At 39.8% G+C, this 27217-nt stretch overlaps 8 protein-coding genes across 11 annotated transcripts; 5 read left to right on the forward strand and 3 right to left on the reverse strand.

The window, feature by feature from the left end:
* Positions 1 to 5: 5 nt before the first annotated feature.
* LOC6558068 lies at positions 6 to 1352 on the forward strand. The gene has a single exon (XM_032743098.2). It carries the CDS (start codon positions 6 to 8, stop codon positions 405 to 407), a length of 402 nt encoding a protein of 133 aa, XP_032598989.1. The 3' UTR covers positions 408 to 1352.
* Positions 1353 to 2153: 801 nt separating this feature from the next.
* LOC6556570 (coiled-coil domain-containing protein 13) lies at positions 2154 to 4474 on the reverse strand. The gene is made up of 3 exons (XM_001984001.3): positions 2928 to 4474; positions 2502 to 2875; positions 2154 to 2443 (listed from the first exon to the last, which is right to left on the reverse strand). Exons 1-3 carry the CDS (start codon positions 4383 to 4385, stop codon positions 2227 to 2229), a joined length of 2049 nt encoding a protein of 682 aa, XP_001984037.1. The 5' UTR covers positions 4386 to 4474; the 3' UTR covers positions 2154 to 2226.
* Positions 4475 to 4700: 226 nt separating this feature from the next.
* LOC6558078 (coatomer subunit zeta-1) lies at positions 4701 to 6043 on the forward strand. Its single transcript, XM_001984000.3, has 4 exons — positions 4701 to 4779; positions 4846 to 5213; positions 5273 to 5363; positions 5708 to 6043. Exons 1-4 carry the CDS (start codon positions 4762 to 4764, stop codon positions 5753 to 5755), a joined length of 525 nt encoding a protein of 174 aa, XP_001984036.1. The 5' UTR covers positions 4701 to 4761; the 3' UTR covers positions 5756 to 6043.
* Positions 6044 to 10548: 4505 nt separating this feature from the next.
* On the forward strand, positions 10549 to 14985 carry LOC6558093 (guanine nucleotide-binding protein G(f) subunit alpha). The gene is made up of 5 exons (XM_001983999.2): positions 10549 to 10885; positions 12604 to 12816; positions 12884 to 13052; positions 13906 to 14003; positions 14073 to 14985. The coding sequence occupies exons 1-5, from the start codon at positions 10875 to 10877 to the stop codon at positions 14773 to 14775; spliced, it is 1194 nt and encodes a 397-aa protein (XP_001984035.1). The 5' UTR covers positions 10549 to 10874; the 3' UTR covers positions 14776 to 14985.
* A 341-nt stretch (positions 14986 to 15326) lies between these two features.
* On the forward strand, positions 15327 to 21271 carry LOC6558110 (alpha-tocopherol transfer protein-like). Its single transcript, XM_001983998.3, has 2 exons — positions 15327 to 15479; positions 19949 to 21271. Exon 2 carries the CDS (start codon positions 20015 to 20017, stop codon positions 20996 to 20998), a length of 984 nt encoding a protein of 327 aa, XP_001984034.1. The 5' UTR covers positions 15327 to 15479; positions 19949 to 20014; the 3' UTR covers positions 20999 to 21271.
* LOC6558115 (peptidoglycan-recognition protein LD) lies at positions 21262 to 22910 on the reverse strand. 2 transcript variants are annotated; one of them, XM_032743378.1, is made up of 4 exons: positions 22751 to 22910; positions 22317 to 22556; positions 21702 to 21880; positions 21262 to 21637 (listed from the first exon to the last, which is right to left on the reverse strand). In XM_032743378.1, exons 1-4 carry the CDS (start codon positions 22752 to 22754, stop codon positions 21296 to 21298), a joined length of 765 nt encoding a protein of 254 aa, XP_032599269.1. In that variant the 5' UTR covers positions 22755 to 22910; the 3' UTR covers positions 21262 to 21295. The 2 variants fall into 2 exon arrangements, with proteins under 2 accessions (XP_032599269.1, XP_032599268.1); XM_032743377.2 differs by having other exon boundaries at positions 22317 to 22604; positions 22751 to 22893.
* Positions 22911 to 23126: 216 nt separating this feature from the next.
* LOC6558119 (transmembrane protein 11 homolog, mitochondrial) lies at positions 23127 to 24625 on the reverse strand. Of its 2 annotated transcripts, none has more exons than XM_001983996.2 (4): positions 24497 to 24625; positions 24022 to 24170; positions 23778 to 23962; positions 23127 to 23718 (listed from the first exon to the last, which is right to left on the reverse strand). In XM_001983996.2, the coding sequence occupies exons 1-4, from the start codon at positions 24517 to 24519 to the stop codon at positions 23551 to 23553; spliced, it is 525 nt and encodes a 174-aa protein (XP_001984032.1). In that variant the 5' UTR covers positions 24520 to 24625; the 3' UTR covers positions 23127 to 23550. The 2 variants fall into 2 exon arrangements, with proteins under 2 accessions (XP_001984032.1, XP_032599267.1); XM_032743376.2 differs by having other exon boundaries at positions 23127 to 23721; positions 24497 to 24576.
* Positions 24626 to 24680: 55 nt separating this feature from the next.
* Positions 24681 to 26834, forward strand: LOC6558127 (membrane-associated tyrosine- and threonine-specific cdc2-inhibitory kinase). Of its 2 annotated transcripts, none has more exons than XM_032743375.2 (5): positions 24681 to 24981; positions 25088 to 25958; positions 26029 to 26174; positions 26274 to 26606; positions 26697 to 26834. In XM_032743375.2, exons 1-5 carry the CDS (start codon positions 24922 to 24924, stop codon positions 26784 to 26786), a joined length of 1500 nt encoding a protein of 499 aa, XP_032599266.1. In that variant the 5' UTR covers positions 24681 to 24921; the 3' UTR covers positions 26787 to 26834. The 2 variants fall into 2 exon arrangements, with proteins under 2 accessions (XP_032599266.1, XP_001984031.2); XM_001983995.3 differs by having other exon boundaries at positions 24684 to 24981; positions 26274 to 26632.
* Positions 26835 to 27217: the final 383 nt, after the last annotated feature.

Raw genomic sequence — 27217 nt, forward strand, 5'->3', positions numbered from 1 at the left:
AGGGAATGTGCTACTACTGCTGCTGCCGCCAGCAGTTTGTGGTCATATTGGTCTGCCTGCTGTACATACTGCTCGTGCTCATCTTCTTCATCAATGTGTTTCTGGCGGATCGCAATATGCACACAAACCACCACCTGATGCACGGTGGTGCTGGTGGCAATCCAATGATTGTCGGTGCGGGTGGTGCGGGCGGCATACATCCGGGCATCATGCATCCGGCAGGTGGTCATCACAATCCGTACGACATGCATGGCTATCATCACTACAACAATTATCATCCTCAAGTGGATCCCAAGCAGCAGCAGCAGCATCAACAGAATCATCAGCCGACACGCAAAACACCCAATCAACAGCAGGCGGAACAGGATATTTACTACTATTTCAATCACGTATTCAGGCGGCGATAAAATGCCACCATCACCACACCACCCACATAAACACAGACGCGCCTCCAACACATATATATATAGAGTATATATAGTCAGCAGGCCAAGATGTATACAACAAAAGAGAAGAAAAAAGAAAACATAAAATAAATAGCAGAAGAAAAGTGAATAAAAACAATTGTAAAATTCATAGCATAGAAAAGTGTGAAATATGAAATATGAAAGAAGAAGAAAACCATAAGCCATTTATAAGAATACATCCATTTACCATATACCATTTACAATAATAATAATAATAATAGTAATAAAAATAATAAACAAGCCACAACAACAACAGCAAAAACAAATACAAAATCCAACCAATGACAGCAAACAATTTTTGAAATTTTGTAATTTTACAATGCTAAAGTGCGAAACAGTTTTCCAACAATTAAGCGACCAAGCTAACCCAGCCAAAATTTGCATTTATCTACAACAGGACGCATGGGCAGGCCGTAAATTTAGAAATATTTATTGATCTATATACATATACAATACACACACATATAAAGATATATATATATATACGCCTAATCAATCAGCTATCCAATTGGGTTCCACATATGCCTAGCTAAAGTTTTAACAAAATGTTTGTCACACAATTTTCGATAAGATTCGATTTCGAACGGAAATAGCAGCAATAGCTTCTAATTGAATTAGAGTCTAGTATTTGTAAGACATAATGAGAGAAATACATAAGTAAAATAAAAAAAATACAATACACAGAATACAGTGAAATAATGCAGCAGCATAGTTAGTATAATGTTCAGATCGGCAGCTATATATGTATAGTTATAGCCTAAACAAAAACTAAAACAAAAACTTGTGCTTTTTAAAAGCTTTGCGGCGTTTAGAGATCAACGTTGAATGCATCCCTACAATTTTGTCAATTTAACTATTTAAATAAACTTGTTCTTGTTTGTTGCACATGAGCAAAGCACAGCTGGGCAAATAATTTCATATTAAAATTTAATATTTGCCCACCTGGCACAGTCTGTTTGTGTTTCTTTTTTTTTGCCCCTTTGTTTAGTATATACTATGGATAATAATAATAATTATAAGCACATATAGAATTGTTTTCGTTTCTATAATTCTAGTATATTGTAATTGTTTCGTTTCACAAAAGTTAAAAAAAAACTCCTTGAAGTGCCTTTAATTTGCTAAAAGTGTTTTTTAGATAACAATATATATATATATATATATATATATATAATAGATATATACAATGAATATGACTAACAGAATCGAAACGAATTTCAAGCAAGCCTAAAAAACACTGCTACACAATTTGTTCTTTATATAAACCTATACTACAAATATGAATTAATGAAAACATTTATGTGATGGGTGTCAAATGGAGATCGGGAGATAATGTTGAAGTTGAAGCAGATGCATCGTTGTAATTCTAATTCATAACTTGCACGCATAGTTTATAGCCAATTTATGGTATTACATTCACACACACACACAACTCACACACACACATGCAAGTTTGCAATAATTAACTAAAATAAAAATATATAAATATTCGCATATTAACATAAACGAGCCACATGCAATTGTAATATGAAATATGCCTAAATATTAAAACAATTATTATATTATTGAAAACAATAACTAAACAATAACAACAACAACAAACAATAACGAGTGGAGCAGCGCCAAAGGCTTCGTTTTCAAAGTGTTACAAATAAAATGCAAAATTATATAAAACAAAAACGATTTCAATTGTTTCGTTGCGGCACATTCAAATAATGTTTGTATTTCAACTAAGTAACAAAACTGGAGATAGCGTTAACATTTAGGAACTATCGCTGGTGGCAAACTCCGCTGGCGGCGGATCGAGTGTGGGATGCACTTGAATGGCACCCTCACGGGCACCAAGTATTGTGTCCAATATGATATTTTTGGAGTTGGACATGGTCTCCTCAAAGAACTTGGCATCGGCGCGCTTCTCGGCCGTGATATACTCCAGTTTCTCCGTGAGCATGGTGATCTTCTCGTTGGCCAGCTCCAATCTAAATTGCGATCTTAGTTTGCTTAAGGATTGATTACTCGCGTTGTGTTGCTACTTACTCATTCTTAATATCCTCAATTTTTGGCTCGCTGCTGATCATGGAGCCCATCGAGCTGATCGATGGACACTGCGACTGATTGTCAAAGCTGAAGGAGCTGATGGAGCCGGTTAGTGGAATGCGACCCACTTGATTGGCATATTCGGTGATGCGTTGACTGCGCTTCTTGCGATCCGTCTGCACATCCAGCTCCTTCTCCAGGTCACGTATCTTCACCTCCATGCGACAGAGGCGTGTCTTCTGTTTGGCTATTTGATCGACTGCAGATTCGTTCTTTAGACGCTCCACTTCCAGGCGCTCCTCCTGTGCTTTATTCAGCAGCAATAACTGATTCTTCTCTACCTCTAAGGCGTCCAGTATACCAACAAATTCTTCCTGCAAGAAGAGATTTACCACATGTACTTTCAATTTCTGAGCAGCTACTCACCTTACGAAACTCGCGGCAGGAGAATAGAAAACCACCTGTGATTGCCCGCAAATCGGTCTCCAGCTTCTTGATCGTATCCTGCAGTGCCTGAATGGAGCTGTCCTTCTGCTTGAGTTCATTGTGCAGCTCCAGATTCATGCCGCTCAGCTCATCCATCTGTCGCCTGGCAATGTCACGATCCTCGGCAATGCGAATCACATCGTTGCGCAGATCGTCCAGGCGGGTCTCGTATTGAGCGCGCTGTGCTTTCAGTTTATCGGTCATGGAGGATGCGTTTGTGGCGCTGTAGTCGGAGTTCTCCTCCAGTTCGGTGGAGCGCATCTTATATTTGAGCATGTCATCGTTGAGTGTCTTGTTGCGCACCTTGAGGGCCAGGGTACGATTGCGTTGTTCATCCAGCTGTGCTCGCAGTGCTTCTATCTCCTTCTCCAGCGTCTCCACCTTGGCCCGATGCAGGATCTCGCTCTTGCGCACGCCCGGCGTGAAGCGATCAAAGGTGGCACCGCCGCTACATCCATCGCCACCACCCACACTCAGTGTGGTGCTGTTTCTACCAGGAGAATTCATCGGTTTGACACCACGAGGCGTTCCCCTAAGACTCTGAGTGCCGCCCCGTTCCAGTTCCGAACCGTGTGCAATGGGCACATAGTCACCGCGCTCGGGCATCCCCTGCTCGTAGCTTTCCATGCGTACCTTCAGCTCCTGCAGCTTCTGTTGCAGTGTCAGGATTTGTTGGGCCCGTCCACGCCAGCTGGCCTGGCCCAAATTGTTGGCCAACAGATTGATGTTGACGGTTTCACCAACCTCATGCTGCAAGCACTTTTGGGCCAACTTGAGCTGATTCTGCAGCTCGGTATTCTTGTTGCGCGTCTCGAAGAACTTCTGCTGCATGCTGTTAATCTTCGCCTGTAACTCATCAGCTGCAGTTCCCTTCTTAGCCTGTTCGCCATTGTGTGTCATCTTGTCATTGCAGTTCTTTCGTTCTTTTTCCAGCTTCTCGATGTGCATTTCCTTCTTAAGAACGCGATTCTTTAGCTGCTCCAGCTCGGCACGCATCTGGCGATTCTTTTTGCTCAGCTCAAGAATTTTGGAGCTGGCAATGGAGGAGTTGCAACGCAACTCATCCATGGGCACCGAATTTAGCACCTCATTTAGCGAGTCCACGGACTGCTTGAGGGCACAAATTTCCTGATTCTTATCACTGATAGTCTTGGCCAACGTTTGATTCTCCTGCTCAAATTCGATGAGTTTCTTGCGTAACTTTTTGCCCTCTGGCTTGGGCAATTTCGCTTTTACGGCCGCTGTGGCAACAACAACATGCGATTCATTTTTCTCATGTTCGCGCTTGCGACGAGACAGTTTGCGGGTCTTTTCTTTAACTTCCTTGACTTCATTATCTTGTATAGTTCCATCGAGTCTTATCTCAATATCTGTGCCGTCTTCTGGCAATACGTCCATTACACCAAGTTCTAAGCAAAATATAATTCTGTGAAGGTGATTCTTGCGTGTGCAGTCTCACAAATTCGCATGTGTGCGTGTTTTAAATTTACAAATTTGGAACGTTATGAATATATTTTATAATTGTTTTTCGAGCTTCTATTTTATCACATAACGTTTTAGGAAAAGTGAATAATCAGCTCAAAAAACCGTTAAGCTGTCAAAAACGATAACAGTTTAGTAAAGTTAACAGTCACTTAACAGCTTACCTTATGTCGATAGATCAACATAACAGCTGGAGTCTGCCTATCGAATACGCCACTGTTGCCACCTTTCAAGAGACCAGTGTTGATTAGGTCGTGACAGCGGTGTGTAATTGTGTTTCGCTGGCAACAAAATGGACGGATTTATGATGGTAATTGTTAATTTTAATGTGTATTTAGTATTGCATCGAGCATATTAACATGCGCCGGCTTTACAGGACATCATCAAGGGCATGTGTATCATGGACAACGACGGCAACCGGATTCTGGCTAAATACTACGACAAAAACATATTGTCCACGTTGAAAGAGCAAAAGGCGTTTGAAAAAAATCTATTCAATAAAACGCATCGCTCCAGCACTGAAGTCATTATGCTCGATGGACTGACGTGTGTTTACAAAAGCAACGTGGACTTGTTTTTCTACGTGATGGGCAATGCCTACGAGAATGAGCTAATATTGCTATCGGTGCTAAATTGTCTGTATGACTCCATAAGTCTCATACTGAAGAAAAACGTTGAGAAGCGTCTGGTGCTAGATAACCTAGAGATCATCATGCTGGCATTCGATGAGATCTGCGATGGCGGGTAAGTAATTGCACAGCTAAACGAGAGCTTGTACAGCTAATACCCATTTATATACGCAGCATCATTCTGGACGCGGATCCGTCTTCCGTGGTGAAACGCGTCGATCTGCGCAACGAGGATATTCCCATTGCCGAACAGACCGTTGCTCAGGTAACTAACACACTAAATGGTCTCTTTTGGTAGCTCTAGCACAAAACTGTTTCGTTTCGCGACTATGATCCAATTATAGGCATATCAAAAGCTCGCTCAAGCAATCAATTATTTAATTTATATTTATGTATTTAGTACTTATTAATATGTAGAAAACATTGTGCACCACAGAATGTTATCCATGTCAGTTTAAACTAACTTGAATTTAGACGATTGCCTTTATTATGTAGCTATATTATTATTTTCCGAATGATCAAATAAACGCTGTCCAGCAATATTTTTTATCATTTATCGATGCATTAGTTAATTGTCTTCTGATAATGTAATGTGTGGCATATTTCCAGGTTCTCCAATCGGCGCGCGAGCAACTCAAATGGTCCATATTGAAATGAGGACGGGGTCGGAGAGGAGGCCAAGAGCAGTAACACTGTCAGCAAGCTGTCGCAATACATTCGATTTGTTTATTAACTTCGCGTAGACTATAATATTATACACATAAACATATATATCTATTATACCAGAGACAATGTCGTTTCTTTCGCACATCAAAGAAAGTTTTGCTGTAAGCCAATTCATGTGTACAATATACAAACAAGCGCTTTTAAAGACTACAAGTAAGGTGTAAAATGGTAATTTACAATAAAGTTTTCTATGTGTAGTTGAAACTACGATTAACCGAAGTCAAATATTGTATATCACAGCATTATATTGAAGGCATATCTATAGCGAATGATCACCATTTTTCGGGGTTATAATATGGCTAATGAACAAATCGATTGGCATTCAAAGATTTTCGATTTTGTAATTTCTTCTCGATTCTGCTTGGATTCTTAGATTATCCCATAAACCTTCAAAAATATTTAACGAGAAAATTTGGTCAAAAATTATACAAGTCAGAAAAATTAAAAAAGTCAACAACAAAATCGGCGTAACTTCGTCATTTCAAGGACTATCTGAATGTCGAACAGAAAGCACCAGCTAGGATTTGATTGAGCTACAGCTATTTTTGTATAAGGGACATGGAGTATCAATTTTATTATTTCGTCCCCCCCCCCCAAAATTATGCTTTACTATTTTTGATTTTTCGAAAACAATGCTTCAATTTTGATTACATGTGCCTGCCTAAGAGTATGTTCCTTATTTATTTCATTTGCAAAGTTGAAGTCCTCCTGAAAGTATGCAACTTTTATTTACGTTAAGGAAATTGCTTGCCCTCTTTTAAATGTTGCAGAATAATTGAGGGTTGCTTGCGATTTAATAGTTTTACGCGTTCTGTAACTGCAGCAGATTGTACCATTTTTAATTAGCTGACACCTCAATATAACCAAATAAAATATAATTTCAATGGTTGTCGTTTCATTTATTAAAATATAAATATATGCACATCTTCATTTTGAGCGATAAATCGTAAAAATCCAATTACAAGACTATACACGATATATGGATAAAAACTATTTGATAAAGTCACTATCTTATATGAAAGGTATTACAAGAAAACACGGTGTTCCGGAGTTGATGGACACATTTCCACAAGCGCAGGTTTAGTAGCAATCAAAACGGCTTAAATTTCATTAACACCATTGAAAAGGCAAACATTAAAGATTTTAAGTATTGGCAGTAATATTTTTACCAATACCATGAAATCACGTGATTGATGTTGTTGTTTTTTTTTTTTATAATCCGTTAATGATATTGCGATTGGTGATTAATCTCAACATCTTTATAATAGGGTTTATTAAATGCCGACGCATTTCGTTCTACAGCGCCATTTACCCCATGCATATAGATTTACCAAATTCATATTGTATAAATGGTTAGACAACCAGAGGATTAAAGAGCTTCTACAGACAGCAGTCAATTTGCTTTGTTGTTTCCACGAGCTTATGGGACTTAGTTAAGGAACTAAACTTGTTGTTTATGACAAACGTGCGTTAAACTTATCAAATCCGGCTATAGCTCTTGGTATAAACTATATCAAGTACAACTAGTTGGCGATTATTGGCTAATTATAATCAACTGCGCAGAATTGTTGTATTCTTAGGATTAGACGTGTCTACAGAAAGAGTGGAAACTCTCCGACTCGATGATTCAAATTAGTTGTTGTCATTTCCATTGTTTGTTACTATCATTCAATTTGGAAATTGCCCATCGATAAATCATCATCATCATCATCATCATCACATGAAGCACATGCTTGCTACGTGCTATGGCGACCCTTTAATCAAATGCTTGTCAACAATGCAAAAATTCCAACTTACCCCACTCCAAGCAGAGAAGTTCCCAATTGTTGTTGTTGGTGGTTATCAGTGCTTTTTGCCGAGTTTGTCGAATTAGACAAAACAGCACAGAGCAACTAAAGGAGGGAGATAGGGAGAGATAGAGCTGGGGAGAGGGAGGTGTAGGGGAAGTAGCTTTATCTGGTTTTAACATGCAAGTGCAGGCTGATATGTCAAAACACCAAATAGAACATTTAGTTAATTTTTTGGGCAGCTGTCATAATTTATGGATTGCTCAAATCACGTTTCATCAGCCATAAACCATTTTAGACACCCACGTAATCAACTGATTCTATTCCATTGTCAGTTCTATATATATTGTTTACTTTGATCAAGCAGGAGGGCTTGTCGCACTACAAATGAAATGAAATGAAATAAAAGCTTGAAGTCAATTCAGTGTGAGTCCCAGACATAACATCTTAATTAGTTGTCTAATGGTATATATCAAGGTCATAACTTAAACTTTAAAGCTCAAAGTTTTCTCGATGTTTTCCTTGTTTTCTGCTTATTGATTGACGCACTCAAACAAAGATTAAAACTGTACAAATTCTTACAAATTAAAAAAAAATATTTGGAGAGACTGTAGAATATTTCTTTGAAGGTTTTATATAATCAGGAGAACAACTAATTTTAAATTCAAAATGCAGAATTTTATTAATATATCTATCACTCTTTTGACTTAGCTGCCAAGCAATATTTACTGATTAGGAGTGTGTTGTTTATTAACCAAATGACTTTTGAAGAGGTTTGCACAGAAGAGCATTATCAAAGCGATTACCGATTAGCGCCATGGCTGCCCCACCTCTCCACTGCATCGGCCAAAATCGAAATCTCTGGCACAATAGACCAAATTTATTTCAATGTCTCGAATCGGATTTATATAACATAAACATATGCTCGCAGCGATTAATTGCCTTTAGTGCGACTGGGTTCATTTTTTCTTTTTTGTTTTGTTTTTCCATCGAGATTCAAAGGAATGCGAAGCTTTAACGGATCTGGCATACCAATTGTCAAGTGGAACAGACGACTAACTTGACTGATACGTGGAAATCAATGGCGTTTTGTTTTTTTCGGATTTGTTCATTCGAATAGTTGGCATAGCAAGAATATGGAATCACTCCGATTCCCAGTCTTGTTTTTAAATAATTAAAATTACTGCGAAATTTGAACTACTTTCAAATATCAGACGATAAGCTGAGCAGAGTGCATACATTGGGTCCGATTATGGAAACTGTATCCCATGACACGGCACGTTTTCGCGTCGTGCGGCCCACCGATAAAAGAACGTTTTACGATCTTAAGGAAAATTTTGAGCAAATAGATAATAATGTGGTTTAATTTGCCCAGCCCATTCACAGATGTAGTCAGAAATGTGTGTAAAAAAATAAAACAATATAAATACCAATTACTATATGGCGTCCAATCCCAAACCCAATCACGTCGAGCCTTCGCTGGGCAATTGAAGTGCCGAAGACCTTGCGCCCCTGACATATATTCCCCCCATCACAGCAATAACTTACTGAACCACCCACTTGACGGAGAGTTCATTGATTTGTGCGTTGTCTCAAGATCGGATAATTGCTAACTTTTGGATGGCATCACACAGATAGCGATTTTGCATTGACATTCAACAAGTATGGTGAACGCCCGTGAACCAAATCTCTTGAGTCACTTGGGAGTTGCTCATACGTTGTTCATACGCCAGATAAGCCAGCAATAAGTTAAGGTCGTATACCATCAGTTTTGTGGCAGCTGACAGCCACTAATGACTAAGTTAGCCTAGTTAGATGGCAACAAGTCGTGTGATTATATCATTTGCATGTGCTAGTTGGCAACACAACTTTAGGGGCTGGTATTTTAATTACATGTAGTTTGAAGTGTTTAGATTCTGTATCACTTGCTGTTTGTTTGTTTGCTAGTTCGCCTGTTTACCCACTTTGGCGAGCTAGTTACAAGCCCATAATCACATAAATTGTACGATTGCAAACACTGGGTCTGCCTATCTATCAGCCGGCAGAATGTTCCTCCACCATTGGTCCTCGTTTCCGCGAGTAACACCTAATTTTCCATCGAGTACATCTGCATAGCAATACACTGTTAACTATGGGTAGAATTCCACTGGCAAGTGGCCTGGCAATGTGAGCGCCAAGTGGACAGAGTGGGAGAGTGGTTGAGCCTGCCCTACGTTTTCCGGTTCTCCTCCAAAAATGAGCGCCGGTCACTCGAGACATTCGTGGTCTGTGGGACAGCTAAACGGCAACACTTTCAGTGACGAGCTTGCGGAATTCAATCGAGGACGGTTGCCTAGCTTTTATTTCCTCATTCCATACACCATTAGGAAATGCACTTGAGAAAATTTACAAATAAGTTGATCGGTATTTGTTAGAACACGTATTAATTCGATTAGTAATAAATTTCGATTATTGGCATGATAACAGTAACATATAAATTAAATAATTTGTAGCAATTTAATTGGGGGATACATCTTTCTTCTTCTAAAATCTACTGCATTTTTTTAAAATGAACAGGAATTTAATTTTCTTCGAGTGTAGGTAAGATCTCGTGACTTGCTCTCTCTGCCTCTGCCTTTTGGTAAGTCGATCAATAAAGCCTCTCAGTTCATCCATACACAGACCGTACGTCCGCCCAACCGACCAACCGCTCACCCGCCTTGATTATGACCAATATGCGTATGTATTGGCCTGGCTATCTTATCGCTGATATTGTGTGTACAAATTCTTACTTCGTACACCCGTACAAGCAATTACCAAACGATTCACGCTGCCAAGATTACAGCTGCACGGCGAGTGCCGTTGGTCGTTGGTTTTTGGTCGGGATAGCAATCGACTGTGGCTCGGGTACCCCGATTGGGGTATTTAAGAAAATGATTCGTTTGTGGGCGTTTCAGTACTCTGATACTAAAAAAGAACGTTAGACGTGTCGCTCGGAGCTCTATCAAAGCGATTACAAGTGAACAAAATATAAAAGTGCACAGGCATAAATACTGGCAAACATTTATTTGACGAGTGTCTGTCGAGTGCTATCAAAACAAAGGCCAACATAAACTGTAAACAAGCTAAGGAATTTAAAGTATTCCAAAGCCAACATATATACAAGTGAATTGTGAAGAAAACAAGAACAACAAGAACAACAACTGCAATAATAAAAATAATTGTTACCAACATTCAATAAGCGAGTAACTAAAGCAATCAACATTGAGACAACAATAAACAATATGAAACTAAGGTAAGATATTGTTCCTGATTTTTGTGATTTTGATTATTTTGGAGTTGATTGATAAAGTTTCATTGAAAAAATGGACTCATTTGCCTTACACTCATCAGCATGATAAGCCAAATTATTAATCAAATAATATTTATATATGTATGTAGTTCATATCGTAATTAGTTTCTGACAAAGATGATGAAACTACCTACACAGAGATTACCTCATTATACTCTTTATCAGCAACCAGTGCTGACATTCTCAAACTAAAAGCTAATTATTTGCCTAAGCAAAATAGTTGAATAAACTGTGTAGTTTTATGCCTTTGTAAGTCAAAGAGTGTAATAGTAATATTTCATGGCGATAAGCATTTAGTTGTACTTGGTAATAATAACAAAAACTGTTGCCAGGTGTTCCACAATCAGAAACAGAACCAAAAATGGAGTTCAATGGACAAAATTGAATTGACATTTTGTAAATAAGGCCATAAATGCCGAGGCATATGACCATTAATTAGGGCCGTTAAAATCAAATGTTATCGAACAAAAGATATTCAATTTCAGATGTGAGTCAACAATACAATAGATAACCGAAAAATAATCATCAAAAATTCCACTAAATTAATCTGGGATAGGTTATGGTTCAAGCAAAATACAATAAACAAAGAAATTGGCATACTGTCTTCCATGAAAAGAGAAGTTTCATCATTATCAATTCAATATACATTTATTAGAGCGAACTTAAAGTCAAAAAAAAAAAACTGAGCGCCGTCAATTATTGATGCCAGATGATTGATAAGCATTTATATTATTTTTTGTTCGTCCGACTATCTTGAGTATTGTGGCGCCCGACATGATGATAACCAGAATTTTCGGGGCGGAGCATATATAGCCAATTGGTAAATTGCGAGCAACAACAAGTCACACGATTTTTCTACAGCGGCCAATTAAAATTGACGCTATAAATTTCGACGATCCATGAATGATTTCCAAACGCCAGCTACGATAAACCCATTCTGTCTCTGTCTGGAACCTGATAAAATGCTTTGTCAAGTCTAAAGTGCAAGCAAGGTATTTAGGACCACAATAAGAAAATATATGAAAGATATGTATTTCAACTTCGAGTCTCACCAGTTGCAATTACGAAAGATGTTCTTTCGTCAGACAAACATGCGCGTGTGTCTCACGACCAATTACCAGGGCAAATAGTTGTTTCTAATTATGTTTTTGCACTCGGAAAATTGCCAATTCGTGTCAGCTCCACAAGCAAACCAACCACACTAGCTAAAGGCTACATTGAGAAAAAATACAAGTTTCAATTTCTATTTCCCCGAGTACAATCTGGAAAAAAGTTGATATCTAAACGTTCTTTGGACAGAACATTATATTCATTAATGTGTAGAAGCAAACTCGTATCCGCTTTTTGTGAGTGTACCAGGCAGACGCCCAGCCAGACTGGAGCTTCTTTATGACTACACTTTTTTTATCTATTGCGTATAGCTGTAGTATCTATTGACAGCGGGTCTGTGTGCCTTTAATTAAACATACATCATGGTTAAATAAATGTGTGCTCTTTAATTTAGCAAAGCGAATCGAGATTGCAAACATTTACCAATTTCTAAAAATAGACCAATGGAGCGAGCCGCTTCCATCCGAACCGATTCTATCTGGTTTTCCTCGGAACTCATAACACGAACTCCAAATAAATATATTTTGCAATCTTTGTTTGCCTATTTGTAGACTCTTGCGCTGTTTGCGCAATCCGAAGCAATCGGCAAAGCAGAATCCGAGGGAGGAGCTGCAGGCACAGCATCATCGCATGATCAAGGATAATATGCCATTGAATTTTAAGGATACAATGGTGAAGATCCTGCTGCTGGGCACCGCCGAATCGGGCAAGACAACAATCATCAAACAGATGCGTATACTTCATATCAATGGATTCACCGACGAGTAAGTCAACCTTAACTCAGAATCTTTTAGTAGTCATCTATATGCGGCTTGCTTTTTGCGTTTTCAGTGAGCGTCGCGAAAAGATACCCGAAATCTATCAGAACATCCATGATTCCATCATTCAGCTGGTGCAGCAAATGGACGCACTGCATCTGCAATTTGGCAGCTTTACGAGCGAGCGCAGCGCCAACTATATCCTGTCCCTACCCGCCGAGGCGCCCGAGTACTTTTCTGAGGTGAGTGCCGCCACAACAATCTTGCCAAGTAATCCCACATAGTGAATGAAGTATATACGGCTTTGCCACGGTATCTTATCCAACGCCAGCACACTTCAAAAGTTTAGCCTGACAATCGACAAAAATGATTTTCAATACTCGAAACTTGCGTCAACGCCACCGCCACATCGTGTCAGATACATATGTACATATATTTCTATGTTATATGACATTACCCAATAGAACTAGACTTCAATGCCAAAACTATTTCTTGTTGCATGACCATGTCTAACTGAAGTAGTTGCAAAAATGAACTAACTTTTTAATCGAAGCAATAAAAATCTTGAATTTTAAAAGCGATTTTTAAAAATTTACATAATATTTTTGAGAAAGTCCTACTGGGTGCTTCTTCTATATGTGCATATATACATATATTTGCAATAATCGAAAGTAGCAAGGCTCGAACGATCATTATTTGTTATCTTAGCGCACGATTTGATTGATTGCAGTGCCATTAAGTTAATGGTTTGTCTAAAAACTTTCCTACAAGTGTTTTTTGTATTTATCTTCTTTTTTTGCACACAAAAACAGCGAACACTTCCTAGGGAAAAAAAATTTGCTGATGCAGGTGTGATACTTTGAACGATCACCGCTCGACAAAGACTTAGTCATTTATAATAGCTGCTGAAGCTTGGACAGCCGGTGGTGATCATTGATATTACTATATAGCCACTGGCCCGGCCAATGTGTGATTAGATAAGAGCGCGGCAGTAAATTAGCTGGGGAGTCTCTAGATTGGTTATTCCGATTCCATATGAGTAATGTTCGCAGCATAATCAAATCTAATCAACATTATTATTTACATTATTTTCAGGAGTACTGTGACCATGTAATGACACTATGGAACGATGTTGGCATCCGCAACTGCTACGATCGCTCGAATGAATTCCCGCTGCTGGACAGCGCCAAATAGTAAGTCCCATTTGAACTGATCTTCAAATTGAACTTTGGACTAACAATTTGATTTATTCGTTTCATCAGCTTTCTCGATAACTTTGCGAGAATTTGTGAAATCGACTATATACCGAGTACGGAGGATATTCTGCACAGTCGAAAGGTGACCACTGGCATCACGAAAATCACATTCCGTGTGCCCATACCCAAGAGTCTGGGTGGTGGCGAACAGGAGTTCCGCATGTACGATGTGGGCGGTCAGCGTGATGAGCGGAATAAGTGGATTCAAGTCTTTGAGGGCATTCAGGCGGTGCTGTTTCTCATTTCCTGCAGCGAATTCGATCAGAATCTACGCGAGGATCCCAACCAGAATCGTTTGCAGGAAGCGCTTAATCTCTTCCGCGCTGTCTGGCAGAATCGTTTCCTCGCCTCCGCCGGCCTCATAGTATTCCTCAACAAGTTTGATATTATGGAGCGGAAAATACGCGCCGGCAAGCATATCGTTGACTATTTTCCGGAATTCGAGGAGTTCAGCAAACGGTCTCAGCAGCAACAGAGCTGCTTCGATGAGTGCGACTGGACCAAGATGTTCATCAAGCAGAAGATGGTGGATATCACTCAGGAGCAGTTCAAACGGAATTCGCGCAATCAGTGCGATTTGAGCTACTCGGAAAGGGAGTGCTATTATCACTTCACTGTGGCCACCGACACGCGATGCATTCGCGATGTTTTCAGCGATGTTCAGCAAATGATTTTGTCAGAGAATATGGCCGGATCATCTCTCTTATAGATTATCTTATCTTAAGTGATTGCGCTCCGAATAGAGTTGCCTTTACCAACTGTGATTTTGTAAGCTACAATTTAGTCTATAAGCGAAATTAATTTTAAAACAATGGTTTATCCATTAATCCATACCAAGCAGCTGTAATCTAATTAGTTTATAATAACTTATGGATATGAAAATATTAAAACAAAAAAAACCCTACTCAGACAACATAAACTTGACTATTATTGCGGGCAGTTTAAATTTAAGCGCCAAAATTCTGCTGAGCAACACATGATATCGATAGACAAAGCCAAACTTACGATAATTATCGCTGAATTGAACTCAATTGTGCGCCAATTTGAATTATTGCTAGCTTTTTGTGGAAACGCAGCTCGTTAATTGTATCTGTTGGATAGGAATTCCAAGTCTATGATTTATACGTTTGTTTTATTTTTGTCTTTGATGGCAGCCTTTGCATTAATTGCAGTCATAAAAGACTGAAATTTGCTCACCACAGGATTGTTTTCAAACCGGGTTTGTTGTACTTTAAGTAAGCGATTTGTTTGCTTTTGTTCGATTCTGCGTCGAACCTTTGTGCGCTGCAGACGTTATTTCAAAGCGGTTTTTGCGGGTTTGTCTTTTTCTTTGCGTTTTTTTCTTGCCCACCTAACGTCGCGTGAGTTAACGGCCATCGAGGCATTGTGGCAATCAAAATCAAACACAATTAGGTAAGTTTCAACTTGCAAAAAGATAATTACTGTCTGCAGTTTTACAAAGAAAAAAGAAAAATCAACGAAATAATTACGGCTAAGGAGTTGTGTGTATTATCTTGAGCAATTATAACCACTGTTGTTGAAGCTCAATAATGCCACTTAAACAGTGCAGTGGCAAGTGCTAATGTCAACACGTAAACAACAAGCACACCAAACTCAGTTGTATGACGATTTTATTACGTCTTTGGTAAGCAAAATGTAAATTGTTGATTTGGGGGGTTTACATCTTTGTTCGCCTACATCTTTTGCCCAAAAACCAAATGATAAATACAGTTCTTTACATTTACATGCTCTAAAAAAATATGTAAAATAGTATTTGGTCAAAACAAGTTGCCTCAAGGGCTCATTTTTGGGCACTATAAAGAAGTCATTAGTTTTTTACATGCAGCTAGAAAACAAAATGTATTTGGATAAATAAGAAACTATGAAAAAGCCATTTTTGGGAGGGATAATTAAGTAACACGCATCTGAATTTTTATGCCGTTAATTATTATTAAAGCCATCATCACGACAGCCACAAAAACTATTGCTTTGAGCCATGTGATGTCGTTTCGAAAAGATTTCCCCTAAAAAAAAAAAAAAACAAATAACAAAACCAAAACGAAATTTACGTCTTATTGAAGTCGTTGCGAATCGTTATTGTCTATCTTTTGAGTTGTTGGCCCTCTTTCAGTTACCTTAGTGCACTATGTAATGTGTTTATTAAAAATTATTATTGTTCACATTTTCGGACGACGACATCTTTATGAACATGTGGAGCAATTTGACAGAGTCTCTCCCTCAATATCTCTATGTCTCCCTCTCTCTCTTTAGATATACATCCGTCTCTTACTGTTGTAAACTCGTTATGCGGGCGAAATGTAAAAATATGAATAAAATATATAAATATGTATATGTATATATATATTGAGAGAGATATATACTTATTAACAACGTGCCAACGATGAGTGCGCACATTACACAAGGCGCTCAAGTGTGTTTTAAAAATGTTTATAAGTCGTTGAGTGGGTCGATCAGCTGTGGCCCAAAACCTGCCTTGAAGGTCAAACAAAGCCTGTAAAGCAAACAAACAAAAAACAAAATAACGAAAAGAAATGGGAAAACAACTAATACAAGCAAAATGCCAAAATAGTCGTAGTGCTGCAAATCAAGTGACATTAAAACTAGTAGTAACTCTACAAAATCTAGTTTTAGCTCACGATTTTTCAATATACTCATAATTGTCGATGTTCATCAATTGAAATTGACATTGAAAGCTTATACCATAAATCCCTTGTAATTAACACATATATAAACATTGATTTTACACTGCAAACAAACTGGGCTAGCTGGCTAGTTTGTAGTTTTTGCTCTTCAGACGAATGTTAATTTCATTTAGAGTTTGCACATAATCAATGAAGAGCTCTTGGAATGCCGATTAGATAGACCTGCGCCCTATGCTAAACAAATAAAAGTATATTGGGTAATATTACGCATCTAGCGGCCGTGAAACAATAGCTCTCATGACATAAAATAAGATAACAAACGCTTTTCCTTCTTTCAAAATACACAATCAAAATACAAAAACTAAAACGACCTCAACGCCCAGTTACTGCAATTGTTCAACAACCGACCAAATAAGAGAAGAAGAAAGATAAAAATCAAATTTCAATCGCCAGCCAACAACAAACATGTTTCCAAGCAGATGACGTCTCGAAGCTGAAATTCCAGCTTTATGCATCAACAAGATCATTAGGCGTAAGATCTATCATCATCGGCGGCATGGCGGCAAACCAGCAAAGAGCAGGGGGTATTGCATTTTCAAGGTTCAAACTGGACTGCAATGTGTTTATTATTGTTATTGTTGTTGGTAGTTGGTTGTTCAATGTGCGCCATGAAAATGCAAATTTTTGCCATGAGTACTGAGTTTCGACGTCTTTCTGTCGCTCAATGAGCCTAATCATTAATGTTTAAAGCTCTCAACAAATCAGTGAAATCAACAAAGTGTAAAAGGCATGAAAAGGCAAAAAATAAAAAACGATAAAAGCCAGCTGCTAAACTATCCCACTAGCCAACCTCACTGGCACAAGTGTCTCACCAACCAACTGACCAACTGACTGACTAACTGGGATTACTCAATATTAGCGGCAGCAGCAGCAGCAGCAGCTACAGCAGTTTTGAGTCGCTACCTTTGATGGCTGTCCGCTTGGACTTGGTGGCAGGCAGGCTGTTGGCCTGGCCAAAAGGTTCGCCAGTCCCACTCTGCGCACTTTCAGTTTACAAACATTAACAACAGCAACAACAATAATAAAACTTGTTCGCTTCCATGCAGCAGCCCCCGAAACCGATCAGATTGCATTCGGATTCGGTTTTGTGCTGTCTCTGGCTCTGCTGCTGCTGCCTCTGCTGCTGGCTCTGCTGCTGCCTCTGCTGCTGCTCTTAGTTGTATGTCTATCAATATGTGTGTATGTATGTGTGAGTGTGTGGCCATTATATAATCCAGTTAATTTCTTTAACATTTTTTCAAGCCACTTTTTGTGTTGAGCTTTGCATCATTCGTTGTTCAGAGCTCGGGCTGCTCAGTCGTCCCGCAACGCGACGCGCCTGAATATCGCCTGGATATTTTACTATATAAATATATATATATATATAGTAACTATAGCAAAACTAAAATATTAAGTGATCGTTTCTAAACACCGACAAAATACAAGTTGAGGACATACGTCCTGCAAACCCATCGTGTAAGTGCCTGTGTTTGTGAGAAATAAATACTGAAATTACAAATATTGGTTTGATTTTTTACAACTTTTCAATACTTGTAAAATTTAACTGCTCTTTTTTAAAAAAAAAAAGGTAATTTGAAAATCAAACCAATAATTTTATGTAAAGATTTCCAATAGTTTTTAATGTTATGTGCTTAAATCATTTAGCTGTGGATAATTACTGAAATCGTTAAGGCAAACAAAACACAGAAAACATTTGTGCGATTTGTTAATCGAAAAAAATTGAAAACTAATATCTAAGAAGTTACCAAACGGCAAGCAACAACAGGCATTTCAGTCGAAGACTCTATTGCATTACTGTTAGTCTGGCTAGTTGAGCCACGCAACCAGCAGTGGCAACAACCACAACCACAACCACTTGACAAGCCCCAAGCCAAGTCTAATAAACATGTTGAAACTGCACAGAGAGCCCAGGCATACACATACACCTGGCTGGCACTGTAGACTGTTGCTTGAAGCAATCGATGAAATTTTTGCTGTGGGCTCCAATTGCTTAATGACATTTTCGAAACTGCATTTACAGTTTGGGAGAGAGAATGCAAATTTGTGTATATTTTTGAAAATGCATTTGTCTTGTGAAAGCACAGGCGACATTAATCTGTGTGCACATAAAACCACAAGCAAGCAAACATAAATCAATTAAATGGCACAGCGTTTTCATTCAAATACAATTTAATTTGCATATGTAGCATGACAAGCAAACACACATATTCAAATTTACAAGCAAATAACTACCCCAAAGAAAATATAAATCAATTTATATAGGTTTTTATTGTTGTGTTTTTACTCTATGTAAATTTAAATAAAGTTGTATTTGGGAGGCTCCCAAACAAGCAGCTTGAGTTGAAGACAGACAAATATTTTGCGTCTTTCTTTCTTTCGATAGATGCCGGAAAACGCTTATGCAATAAAAAAAAAAAAGAGTAGCAAAGTTTGAGTTGAAGACTGAAACTGGAAGCTGAATAAAACAGTTGAACTCTTTCTTGTGGACAACTACATCAACTACTTCTGCTATTCAACTACCTGAATATATATGCAAATACATATATGTATATGTATTTATGGCTTGACCCGCTTTCAGTCAACAGTTTCTGAACTTGAACCAATTCGCAACTTTTGTTTATGAGTCTGTTTTTAGCGCTTCTTTTTATGTGCTCACAATAACATCATTTGGATTTATTGTCCGGTTAGTAGCAGCTGACAAAAAAGGTGGCAAGAAAATAATTTACATATGTAAAGATACTTTTTCGAACTTGCTGAATCACACGCAGATTTTGTTGGTCATTTTCAGTATTGGTAAGATTCGATTGTTTCTATCTAAATATGTTATAATTAGCAAATATTTGCAATTTAAAGCGCGTCGTAGATTTTTACCTTGAGCTGAGAAGACCTTGAACTAATTGTTAAGTGTTTGTTGTTGGACAGTCTCACATTGGATAGATAAAATACTGTATCGAATTAATTAGCTGATTTATCTGAAAGCCGGGCAAATTAAAAGAATCGCGTGTTGAATCAATTATATAGTGTCAATAGGCAACTTAATTAAATCCAATTTTAAATGTATTTATTGAAAATGATGTTTGTTTAGGAATTAAAACTAATCTATAAAAACAAATGTGATGTTGACTAATATTAATTTCTTCGCTCTTTCTCTTCACACAGCAACCGTAAAATATTTAATATTACGCATACGCCAGAGAGAACACAGAGTTAAGTAGTGTGATAATCATGAGGGAGACCAAGGTATTGGAGGATGGCGAAGTCTCAATGCTATCCGAATCACTGCTGAAGATTGCCAAACGTGAGCTGAGGGAGGACAAGTGCACGCGGGAGCAGAGTCTGGAACAGCTGCGCAATTGGGTGCTGAAGAACGAGGATCTGCTGAATGTGCGCTGCGATGACACATTCCTGTTGCGCTTCCTGCGCGCCAAAAAGTTCAGCGTACCAATGGCGGAGCAGACGCTGCTCAAGTATCTAAACGTTAGACGCACCTTCCCGCACATGGCCACCAAGCTGGACTTTCTGGAGCCGCGACTCGGCGATGTCATTGAGCAGGGATACATATTTGCGGCGCCAAAGCGGGACAAGAATGGCAGGCGGGTGGTGATCATCAATGCCAAAGGATTGAATCCAAAGTATCACACCAGTAGCGACCAGGCGAAGGCCCATTTTCTCACATACGAGTGCCTGATGGAGGATCAGGAGACACAGATAACCGGTCTAAGTCATGTGGGTGACTTTGCTGGAGTGACCACCTCACATGTGACCAACTGGAATCCCACCGAATTCGCACGCATCTTCAAATGGGGCGAACAATCACTGCCGATGCGCCACAAGGAAATCCATCTGATCAATGTGCCCTCCACACTGAAATGGCTGATTGACTTTGTCAAGAATCGCGTCAGTTCCAAGATGAAAAATCGTCTGATTATCTACGGCAGCGAAAAGGAGCTGATGAAGGGCATCGATGCCGACTGCCTGCCCCTTGAGATGGGCGGCTCCATGCCGATGCGCGATATGATTGAGCTGTGGAAACAGGAACTGGCTGCCAAAAGGGAACTGGTGCTAGCGCTGGACTCGAGTACGCTGCTCACAGATCGTGGCATACAGCGACGCAGTAGCTACAATTCGGAAAAGGCCAACCAGGGCACCAATTTCGTCTCACAGATCGAGTCCATTGAGGGCAGTTTTCGGAAACTGGAATTCGATTAGGCTGCTGGCTGGCAGACTTCTGATACGCAGCGATCAGGCTGATAGATAGACAATAAGTTAATGTATAGTAGGCATTATCCTTAACTGTTAAATGGCACACATGCAGCGCTACGCTTTGGCCATGGCTCATCTGCCCGGCTGACTGGCTGGGCTGGGAGCAGGGCACTTCGCTTCGCTTTTCTGGTGGCACCCCGCTTTAATAATCCTGCGCTTCTTTTGTAAACTATTTTTTATGTGGCGTACAATAAAAACAAACAACATAATCAAGAGGAACTACTTGGACTTTTTCATTCACTTTCACATGACTTTCCGCTGGCCAGCGTAGAGTGGCCAATTCTGCAGATGACGATGCAGTGCATCCGCATCGCCTTCACTGCGACTCACATTGCGCACCACATAGAGTTGGTAGTGTGGCTGCAATTTCAGTCGCCGCTGAGACTCCCAGAGTAACGCTCTTGCCATCTGCAGCTGACAAGTGCTAGGTATGCGCAGGCTGAAGTCACCCACAAAGGCCAGCACCAGGGAACTGGCCGAAGGCAGCGTTCCATAGCTGCTCGCATACTGCCAGCCCCGCGCCTCGTACGTCTCACAGTCGCCAGCCATCAAAAAATTAAATGGTAACTCCCCCAAATATTTGCGCTGTGAATTATCAGTTGGATAAACATTTGCACACATCGCGATGTGACTCAGTACAGTGACTCACCTGCATGTTGTGAAGCAGATCCGCACAATTCTCGTTACACTCCTCGCTGGCTGTGTGTGTTATGAAAACATTGACAACTTTCTCCGCCTCCAAAAGTGCCTGGTCAGCCAATTGTGCCCTACTCCATATATCATGCCGCATCAGGTTCAGCTTGTAACCATTATCCAACATTTCGTATGCTTCAAGTAAATAACAAAATCAACGCAATAAAGTAAAGTAGGAAACAGTAATAATTATGTAAATTTTTTTAGGCACATCCGAAATTGATTCTGTTTTGAGGAAGTAGTGAAAGATGCACAGAAGTTGATAATATACACAATCTATAAACAAACAACTTACCACAGACAAGAACATGACATCTATTAAAAGATAACCCTAAAACACCATAATAAGCTTGAGCAAATTGTGTTCTATGACGTATGACTATTCTCTCCCAGAAAAATGTACTCCATAAACTCATTTGTGGTAACATATACATAGAATAATAATTGTTTGCTTTGCACACAGCATATTGACTTAATTAACAGACTCCGAACACACATAATAATAATAAGTCGTAAATTTAAATGAAAGTAGTCTGGGAGTCTCTCTCCCTCAGTCAGTTGCATTACTTACTTTGTCTCCAAAGCAAATATATGGACAGCACCAGGCCAGCGATGAACATCAAGAGCAGTCCAATGATGCGCCAATTAAGGCATTCTTTTGTGTAGATTGCTGGCAAAGATGCTGGCCGAACTGTGCCCGTTGCCAGCAGTGGAGTGCGTTCATTGGGCTCCATAGAAATCACAGTGCTGTGGTGACCGACACATGAGGATGTGGCTGTTACGAGGTCACCTCCAAACGGCGCTCGCGTCGCTATCGTTGGCGAAATATTAAGCAAATAACACATGCAATGTATTTGTGCTGCTTATGATAAAAAGAACACAAAGCGATAAGCTCAGTTCAGTCAGGCACAAAGTAGTCCCAGCTGGCTGCGCAATTTGTAAACTGTACATCTCATCTTAAGACATTCAGCAGCCATAGTTAGAGCATTTGACCATTACACCTACCCATCGTCCAAAACTCGACAATAATAATGAGCTGCAAGAACAGCAACACCAACCGGAGCAGCCTCAATATTAGCAGCTTAGCGCTGGTTTACACTGGATCACGATAGACTCACGCGCCTTAGTGATTTGCATTGCACAAAGCTGATTGAATTCAAAGAGACGACTGAGGCTCAGACTGAGACTGCCCGACTCAATCCGCATGACGTATCTTTACAGCTGTTCTGATTTATACACACATAAATATACATAACGCACACGCTCTTTGTGTATGTTTGTGGATGACAATGAGCTGGCGGCGGAAGCGGCTTTCATCATCAATAGAAGCCACAGTGGAGCAGATATGGAATTGTGTTGTTAAATAAAAAAGCTGATGTGATTAATTGATTAACTTTCTTGCACTGCTTTTAATTTCTATACTAATAACAATCACTATTCTTTATACACACAAAGTAATTTTGCTTAATTATTTAAAGAGTGCTTTCTCTTGAACGTTGACCAAAAACACGTTTAACTTAAGGACTTCTCTGCATTAAATACTAATACATAATAATGTCATTCAAAATAATGCAAGCGCGAGTTATAATAGCTGCGTGGAAAAACAAGCAACTACAGGAACACTCATACGACAATTTGGACTTTTAGAACCACTTTAAAAATTTAACTAAGGAAAAACGAAAAAAAAAACATCGAAATTCTAAAAGAAATGCATACGCAGTGGCGTTTAACTAAACTTATATACCGAACCCTTGAGTCAAGTTCAAGATAACTCGCCGTATTACTGTTGACTGTTACATCGTCGTCTACTTATAGGATCGCCAGATCTGCCAGGCGCACAACGCAGCCGATAGAAAGGTGATGCCACGATGCAAGTATTTGGCTTGGGTATTGGGCGAATAACCCAAAATCACAGGCGAGGACACATCTGTCAGCGGCAGCTTACTCAATGCCTCCTCATTGTTCTCCTCCACCTGCAGTATCAGATATAAATTATTTGCCCTCTATGGAACTTTCAATCAATATGGAATACCTGATACTGGCAACAAGGATCATAGTTCCATGATACTGCGTACAAGCCCGTGCAAAATAGTGACATTGCGCAGACAGGAGCAGCAATTACTGGACGGTCATACCAGAGCAAACTAGAGATCATCGACACAACGCCAGTGGCCGCAGCCGTTTTGTGTAGACAGTTACCCACCCATATCCAGCGACCTAGAAGCAAATATATGTTACGACATTACGTTAAGTAAATAGCGTGTTTCGCGACTTACCTGTTTCATCGCCCAAACGCGGGGGCTCAATGATTATAAAGTCTACCTTGGCCTCGAGCGCTTTGTCCAACTCCGCTTCGAAGCGTTCATGAGCATTTGAACTGTCATAGACTTCACGTATGACATGAAATGTTGGTTGCTTGCCTGCACTGTAAATAAAGTGTATTTAGGCAATTTATTCATTTAATAACCGGTTCGATTCCATTATATGCGCACAGCTGACATATCAACAAAGAATATTCAAATTTTTAAATTCTTTAACTCTCGTTTGTGTACAATTGGTATTTCTTGGTTTTATTGTATGCGGTCACACTCGCAAGCAAATGCTTGCATACATATGTATGCAACACAAGTAAATACTTATACACAGATCGAAAACGCATCGAAAATTGCATAACTTTGCTGCGAATGCGATTATTTGCTTTGAAGCGATCTTTGCTGTTTTTACCTGTTTGAATAGGTCGCGAATATTTACCTATCAATGCTTCTGCCAAGCATCTTACTGCATTTGTTTAAAAGACTATAACTACGCGTTGTTTTTATGGACTAAACAAAACGATAATAATACGGAATTCTGTTAGAGTTTATCGACCAGCCTCCACTCTCTGTAACACTACTGATTATGTGGCAACGCTGTACAGAATATCCAATTGTAATAATTATATTTTTACGCGCATTCACAGGAGTTGTGCCTGCTTATATCTGTTGAAACATATAAAATAAACGTGGTTAAAGCATGGCTTATTAGTGTTATGAAGAGCATTTATTCATAAATCAAATATTTTAGCATATGATCTGAACTTTCGTTCCCCATGCAAACGAACCTGTTCACAATGCTAGTTGCCGAATAGCTCAACAATATATTGTAAGAAAAACAATTAAATAAAACAGAAAAACAACATGGCCAAACAACAATTGCCGCTGCCAGAAATGAACGATGATAAGCATCGGCACAAACAAGTATGTAAACATCAACTACAACGCTACCATAATTCACAAACGCCCAAGTCACGTTTCCCAACACACCAACCAATATTAAACAACAAACTCTTTTATTGTCCCACAGTTCAATGGGCATTTGGACAGCAATCGATTGCGACCGCCTAAATTCATACCGAATCGCAGCCGCTCGCCGGGATCATGCAGTGTGAACAACTCCCAAATAGCGCACGCGATTTCGTTTCGCAGCGGTGCCGAGTGTCCAGATGCCGGCATATTGCCAGCGTCGTTAAATGCCGGCGACTCCACCACGTCAATGTCCTGCAATGAGAGCCATTTTGAGCAGTCTTTCGAGCGTTTGGCCAAATTGGGTGAGGGCTCTTTTGGTGAGGTGTTCCAAGTCCGAGATCGTTCCGACAGCCGGCTGTATGCGGTGAAAATCTCGAAGCAATTGTTTCGCGGCGAACAGTATCGGGCAGAGAGATTGGAGGAGGTGCGTCGCTACGAAGAGTTCTCCGGCCATGAGAATTGCATACGTTTCATACGCGCCTGGGAGCAGTACGATCGTCTGTTCATGCAAATGGAACTGTGCCGCGAGAGCCTAGAGCAGTATTTGTACCGTTGTCGATACATTCCCGAGGAGCGCATCTGGCACATATTGTTGGATTTGCTGCGCGGCTTAAAGTCCCTACACGATCGCAATCTCATACATTTGGACATTAAGTTGGACAATGTGCTCATCGATGACGACGACACATGCAAGCTAGCGGACTTTGGGCTGGTCATCGATGTGGACAAGGCGAATAATCACCATGCCACCGAGGGCGACTCGCGTTACATGGCACCCGAAATACTCCAGGGTCAATTTTCCAAGGCCGCCGACATCTTCAGCCTGGGCATCGCCATGCTTGAGCTGGCCTGCTACATGGACTTGCCATCGAATGGTCCACTCTGGCACGAGCTGCGCCATGGCAAGCTGCCTGAAGAGTTTATAAACAGTGAGCAAGATTAATCATTAATCAATTTGTGGTCACCATGGACACTAAATATATGCTTACTCACTTGCAGCAATTTCTGTTGAGCTACAACAGGTAATCAAGTGCATGATGTCACCAGATCCGCGACAACGTCCCACAGCAGAGCAGCTGCTAGCGCATCCTGTGCTCACGAGAATGCAAAAGGCAGATAAATCCATGATATTATTAAAGCTGCTGGTAAGTTAATCTTGTAAGTGGAAGAAGTGATTCTGCTGTATGCCATCAAGGGTCTTCTTCTCTTACTAAATAATTGTTCATGATTTCATGCTCCTCTAGTCGAAGTGCTTTCGTCGCTCGCGCCGCGCTGCTTGGACAAAAATGTGCAATCTAAGAACGGCAGCGTACCGTTGCCTCTTCTACATATTGGAGATCTTGCATTTGTATAAACCCTTGACGGCATCAAAGTCGGCAGGGTATAACGGTGCTGCCAATGGAGCGCCATCATCGCCATCCGCAAGCGTTGCTGGTATACCGCGTGTGGAATTCCAATTGGCTGGCTCAACGCCCATTGGGAATCGCGATTGTTATGTCTCCGATTTTCTATCGGCGATGGATACCTTGGATCTGTCGCAGCAGTGCACACCAACAGCCTGTGGACGAAAAAATTTGGTAAACTCGACGCCGCGACAAAGAAGGCAATTACTAGCTGCAGTTAACCACTCATTGCAAGATTTGTTCTAACAGTTTCCCCATTTTCAGTTCTTTCCGGGCATTGGACTTGGATGCCACGTTCTCAACGGAAAATGTTTCCGCACCCAAAGTATTGGATACGTCATCGTTTCGGCGTAAAAAATTATTTATGTTGGACAGCGATGAAGAGTAAGGAAAATATGAAAAATATGCAACGCAAGGAATTTATTGATACGAACAATATACATACATATATATAGTATATATCAGTTAAAGAAAACCCATACATATGGCAACAATCTATATATCGTTAAATATTTAGAGTTTAGTTGAAGCTTCACGAATATTATGTATATCCATAGATTTAGACCCAACGATTATTGTGTAATGTTAACGCTTCTTTAGAAGAAACTTGTTGTTATAACGTAATCCGAATTGTAAAAGATAATACATATATAAGCATGTGATATATATATTCGAAATGCGATTTGAAAAAGCCGCAGAATTATAAAGAAATTACCGTAAATTTATCCAATTTAATTGCAATAAAAAATCAACTGAAAACGAACGAGCTTGTTCGTCTTCTGAAT

This window comes from Drosophila grimshawi, unplaced genomic scaffold (genome assembly GCF_018153295.1).
Source record: "Drosophila grimshawi isolate 15287-2541.00 unplaced genomic scaffold, ASM1815329v1 contig_44, whole genome shotgun sequence".
Taxonomy (NCBI): domain Eukaryota; kingdom Metazoa; phylum Arthropoda; class Insecta; order Diptera; family Drosophilidae; genus Drosophila; species Drosophila grimshawi.

Coding starts and splice junctions, on each gene's coding strand:
- LOC6556570 (XM_001984001.3), bottom strand. CDS start 4,385: ATGGACGTATTGCCAGAAGACGGCACAGATATTGAGATAAGACTCGAT. Junction 2,876..2,927: donor CCTGCCGCGAGTTTCGTAAG/GTGAGTAGCTGC, acceptor CTCTTCTTGCAG/GAAGAATTTGTTGGTATACT. Junction 2,444..2,501: donor ATTGAGGATATTAAGAATGA/GTAAGTAGCAAC, acceptor ATCGCAATTTAG/ATTGGAGCTGGCCAACGAGA.
- LOC6558068 (XM_032743098.2), top strand. CDS start 6: ATGTGCTACTACTGCTGCTGCCGCCAGCAGTTTGTGGTCATATTGGTC.
- LOC6558115 (XM_032743377.2), bottom strand. Junction 21,881..22,316: donor ATATTTGCTTTGGAGACAAA/GTAAGTAATGCA, acceptor ATTTACTTGAAG/CATACGAAATGTTGGATAAT. Junction 21,638..21,701: donor ATCTGCTTCACAACATGCAG/GTGAGTCACTGT, acceptor GATAATTCACAG/CGCAAATATTTGGGGGAGTT.
- LOC6558093 (XM_001983999.2), top strand. Junction 12,817..12,883: donor ATCAATGGATTCACCGACGA/GTAAGTCAACCT, acceptor TTGCGTTTTCAG/TGAGCGTCGCGAAAAGATAC. Junction 13,053..13,905: donor CGCCCGAGTACTTTTCTGAG/GTGAGTGCCGCC, acceptor CATTATTTTCAG/GAGTACTGTGACCATGTAAT.
- LOC6558127 (XM_001983995.3), top strand. CDS start 24,922: ATGGCCAAACAACAATTGCCGCTGCCAGAAATGAACGATGATAAGCAT. Junction 25,959..26,028: donor GCCTGAAGAGTTTATAAACA/GTGAGCAAGATT, acceptor ACTCACTTGCAG/CAATTTCTGTTGAGCTACAA. Junction 26,175..26,273: donor TGATATTATTAAAGCTGCTG/GTAAGTTAATCT, acceptor ATGCTCCTCTAG/TCGAAGTGCTTTCGTCGCTC.
- LOC6558119 (XM_032743376.2), bottom strand. CDS start 24,519: ATGCTTGGCAGAAGCATTGATAG. Junction 23,963..24,021: donor GCGTTTGGGCGATGAAACAG/GTAAGTCGCGAA, acceptor ATTTGCTTCTAG/GTCGCTGGATATGGGTGGGT. Junction 23,722..23,777: donor ATCCTTGTTGCCAGTATCAG/GTATTCCATATT, acceptor TATCTGATACTG/CAGGTGGAGGAGAACAATGA.
- LOC6558078 (XM_001984000.3), top strand. Junction 5,214..5,272: donor GATGAGATCTGCGATGGCGG/GTAAGTAATTGC, acceptor TTATATACGCAG/CATCATTCTGGACGCGGATC. Junction 5,364..5,707: donor CCGAACAGACCGTTGCTCAG/GTAACTAACACA, acceptor GCATATTTCCAG/GTTCTCCAATCGGCGCGCGA.
- LOC6558110 (XM_001983998.3), top strand. CDS start 20,015: ATGAGGGAGACCAAGGTATTGGAGGATGGCGAAGTCTCAATGCTATCC.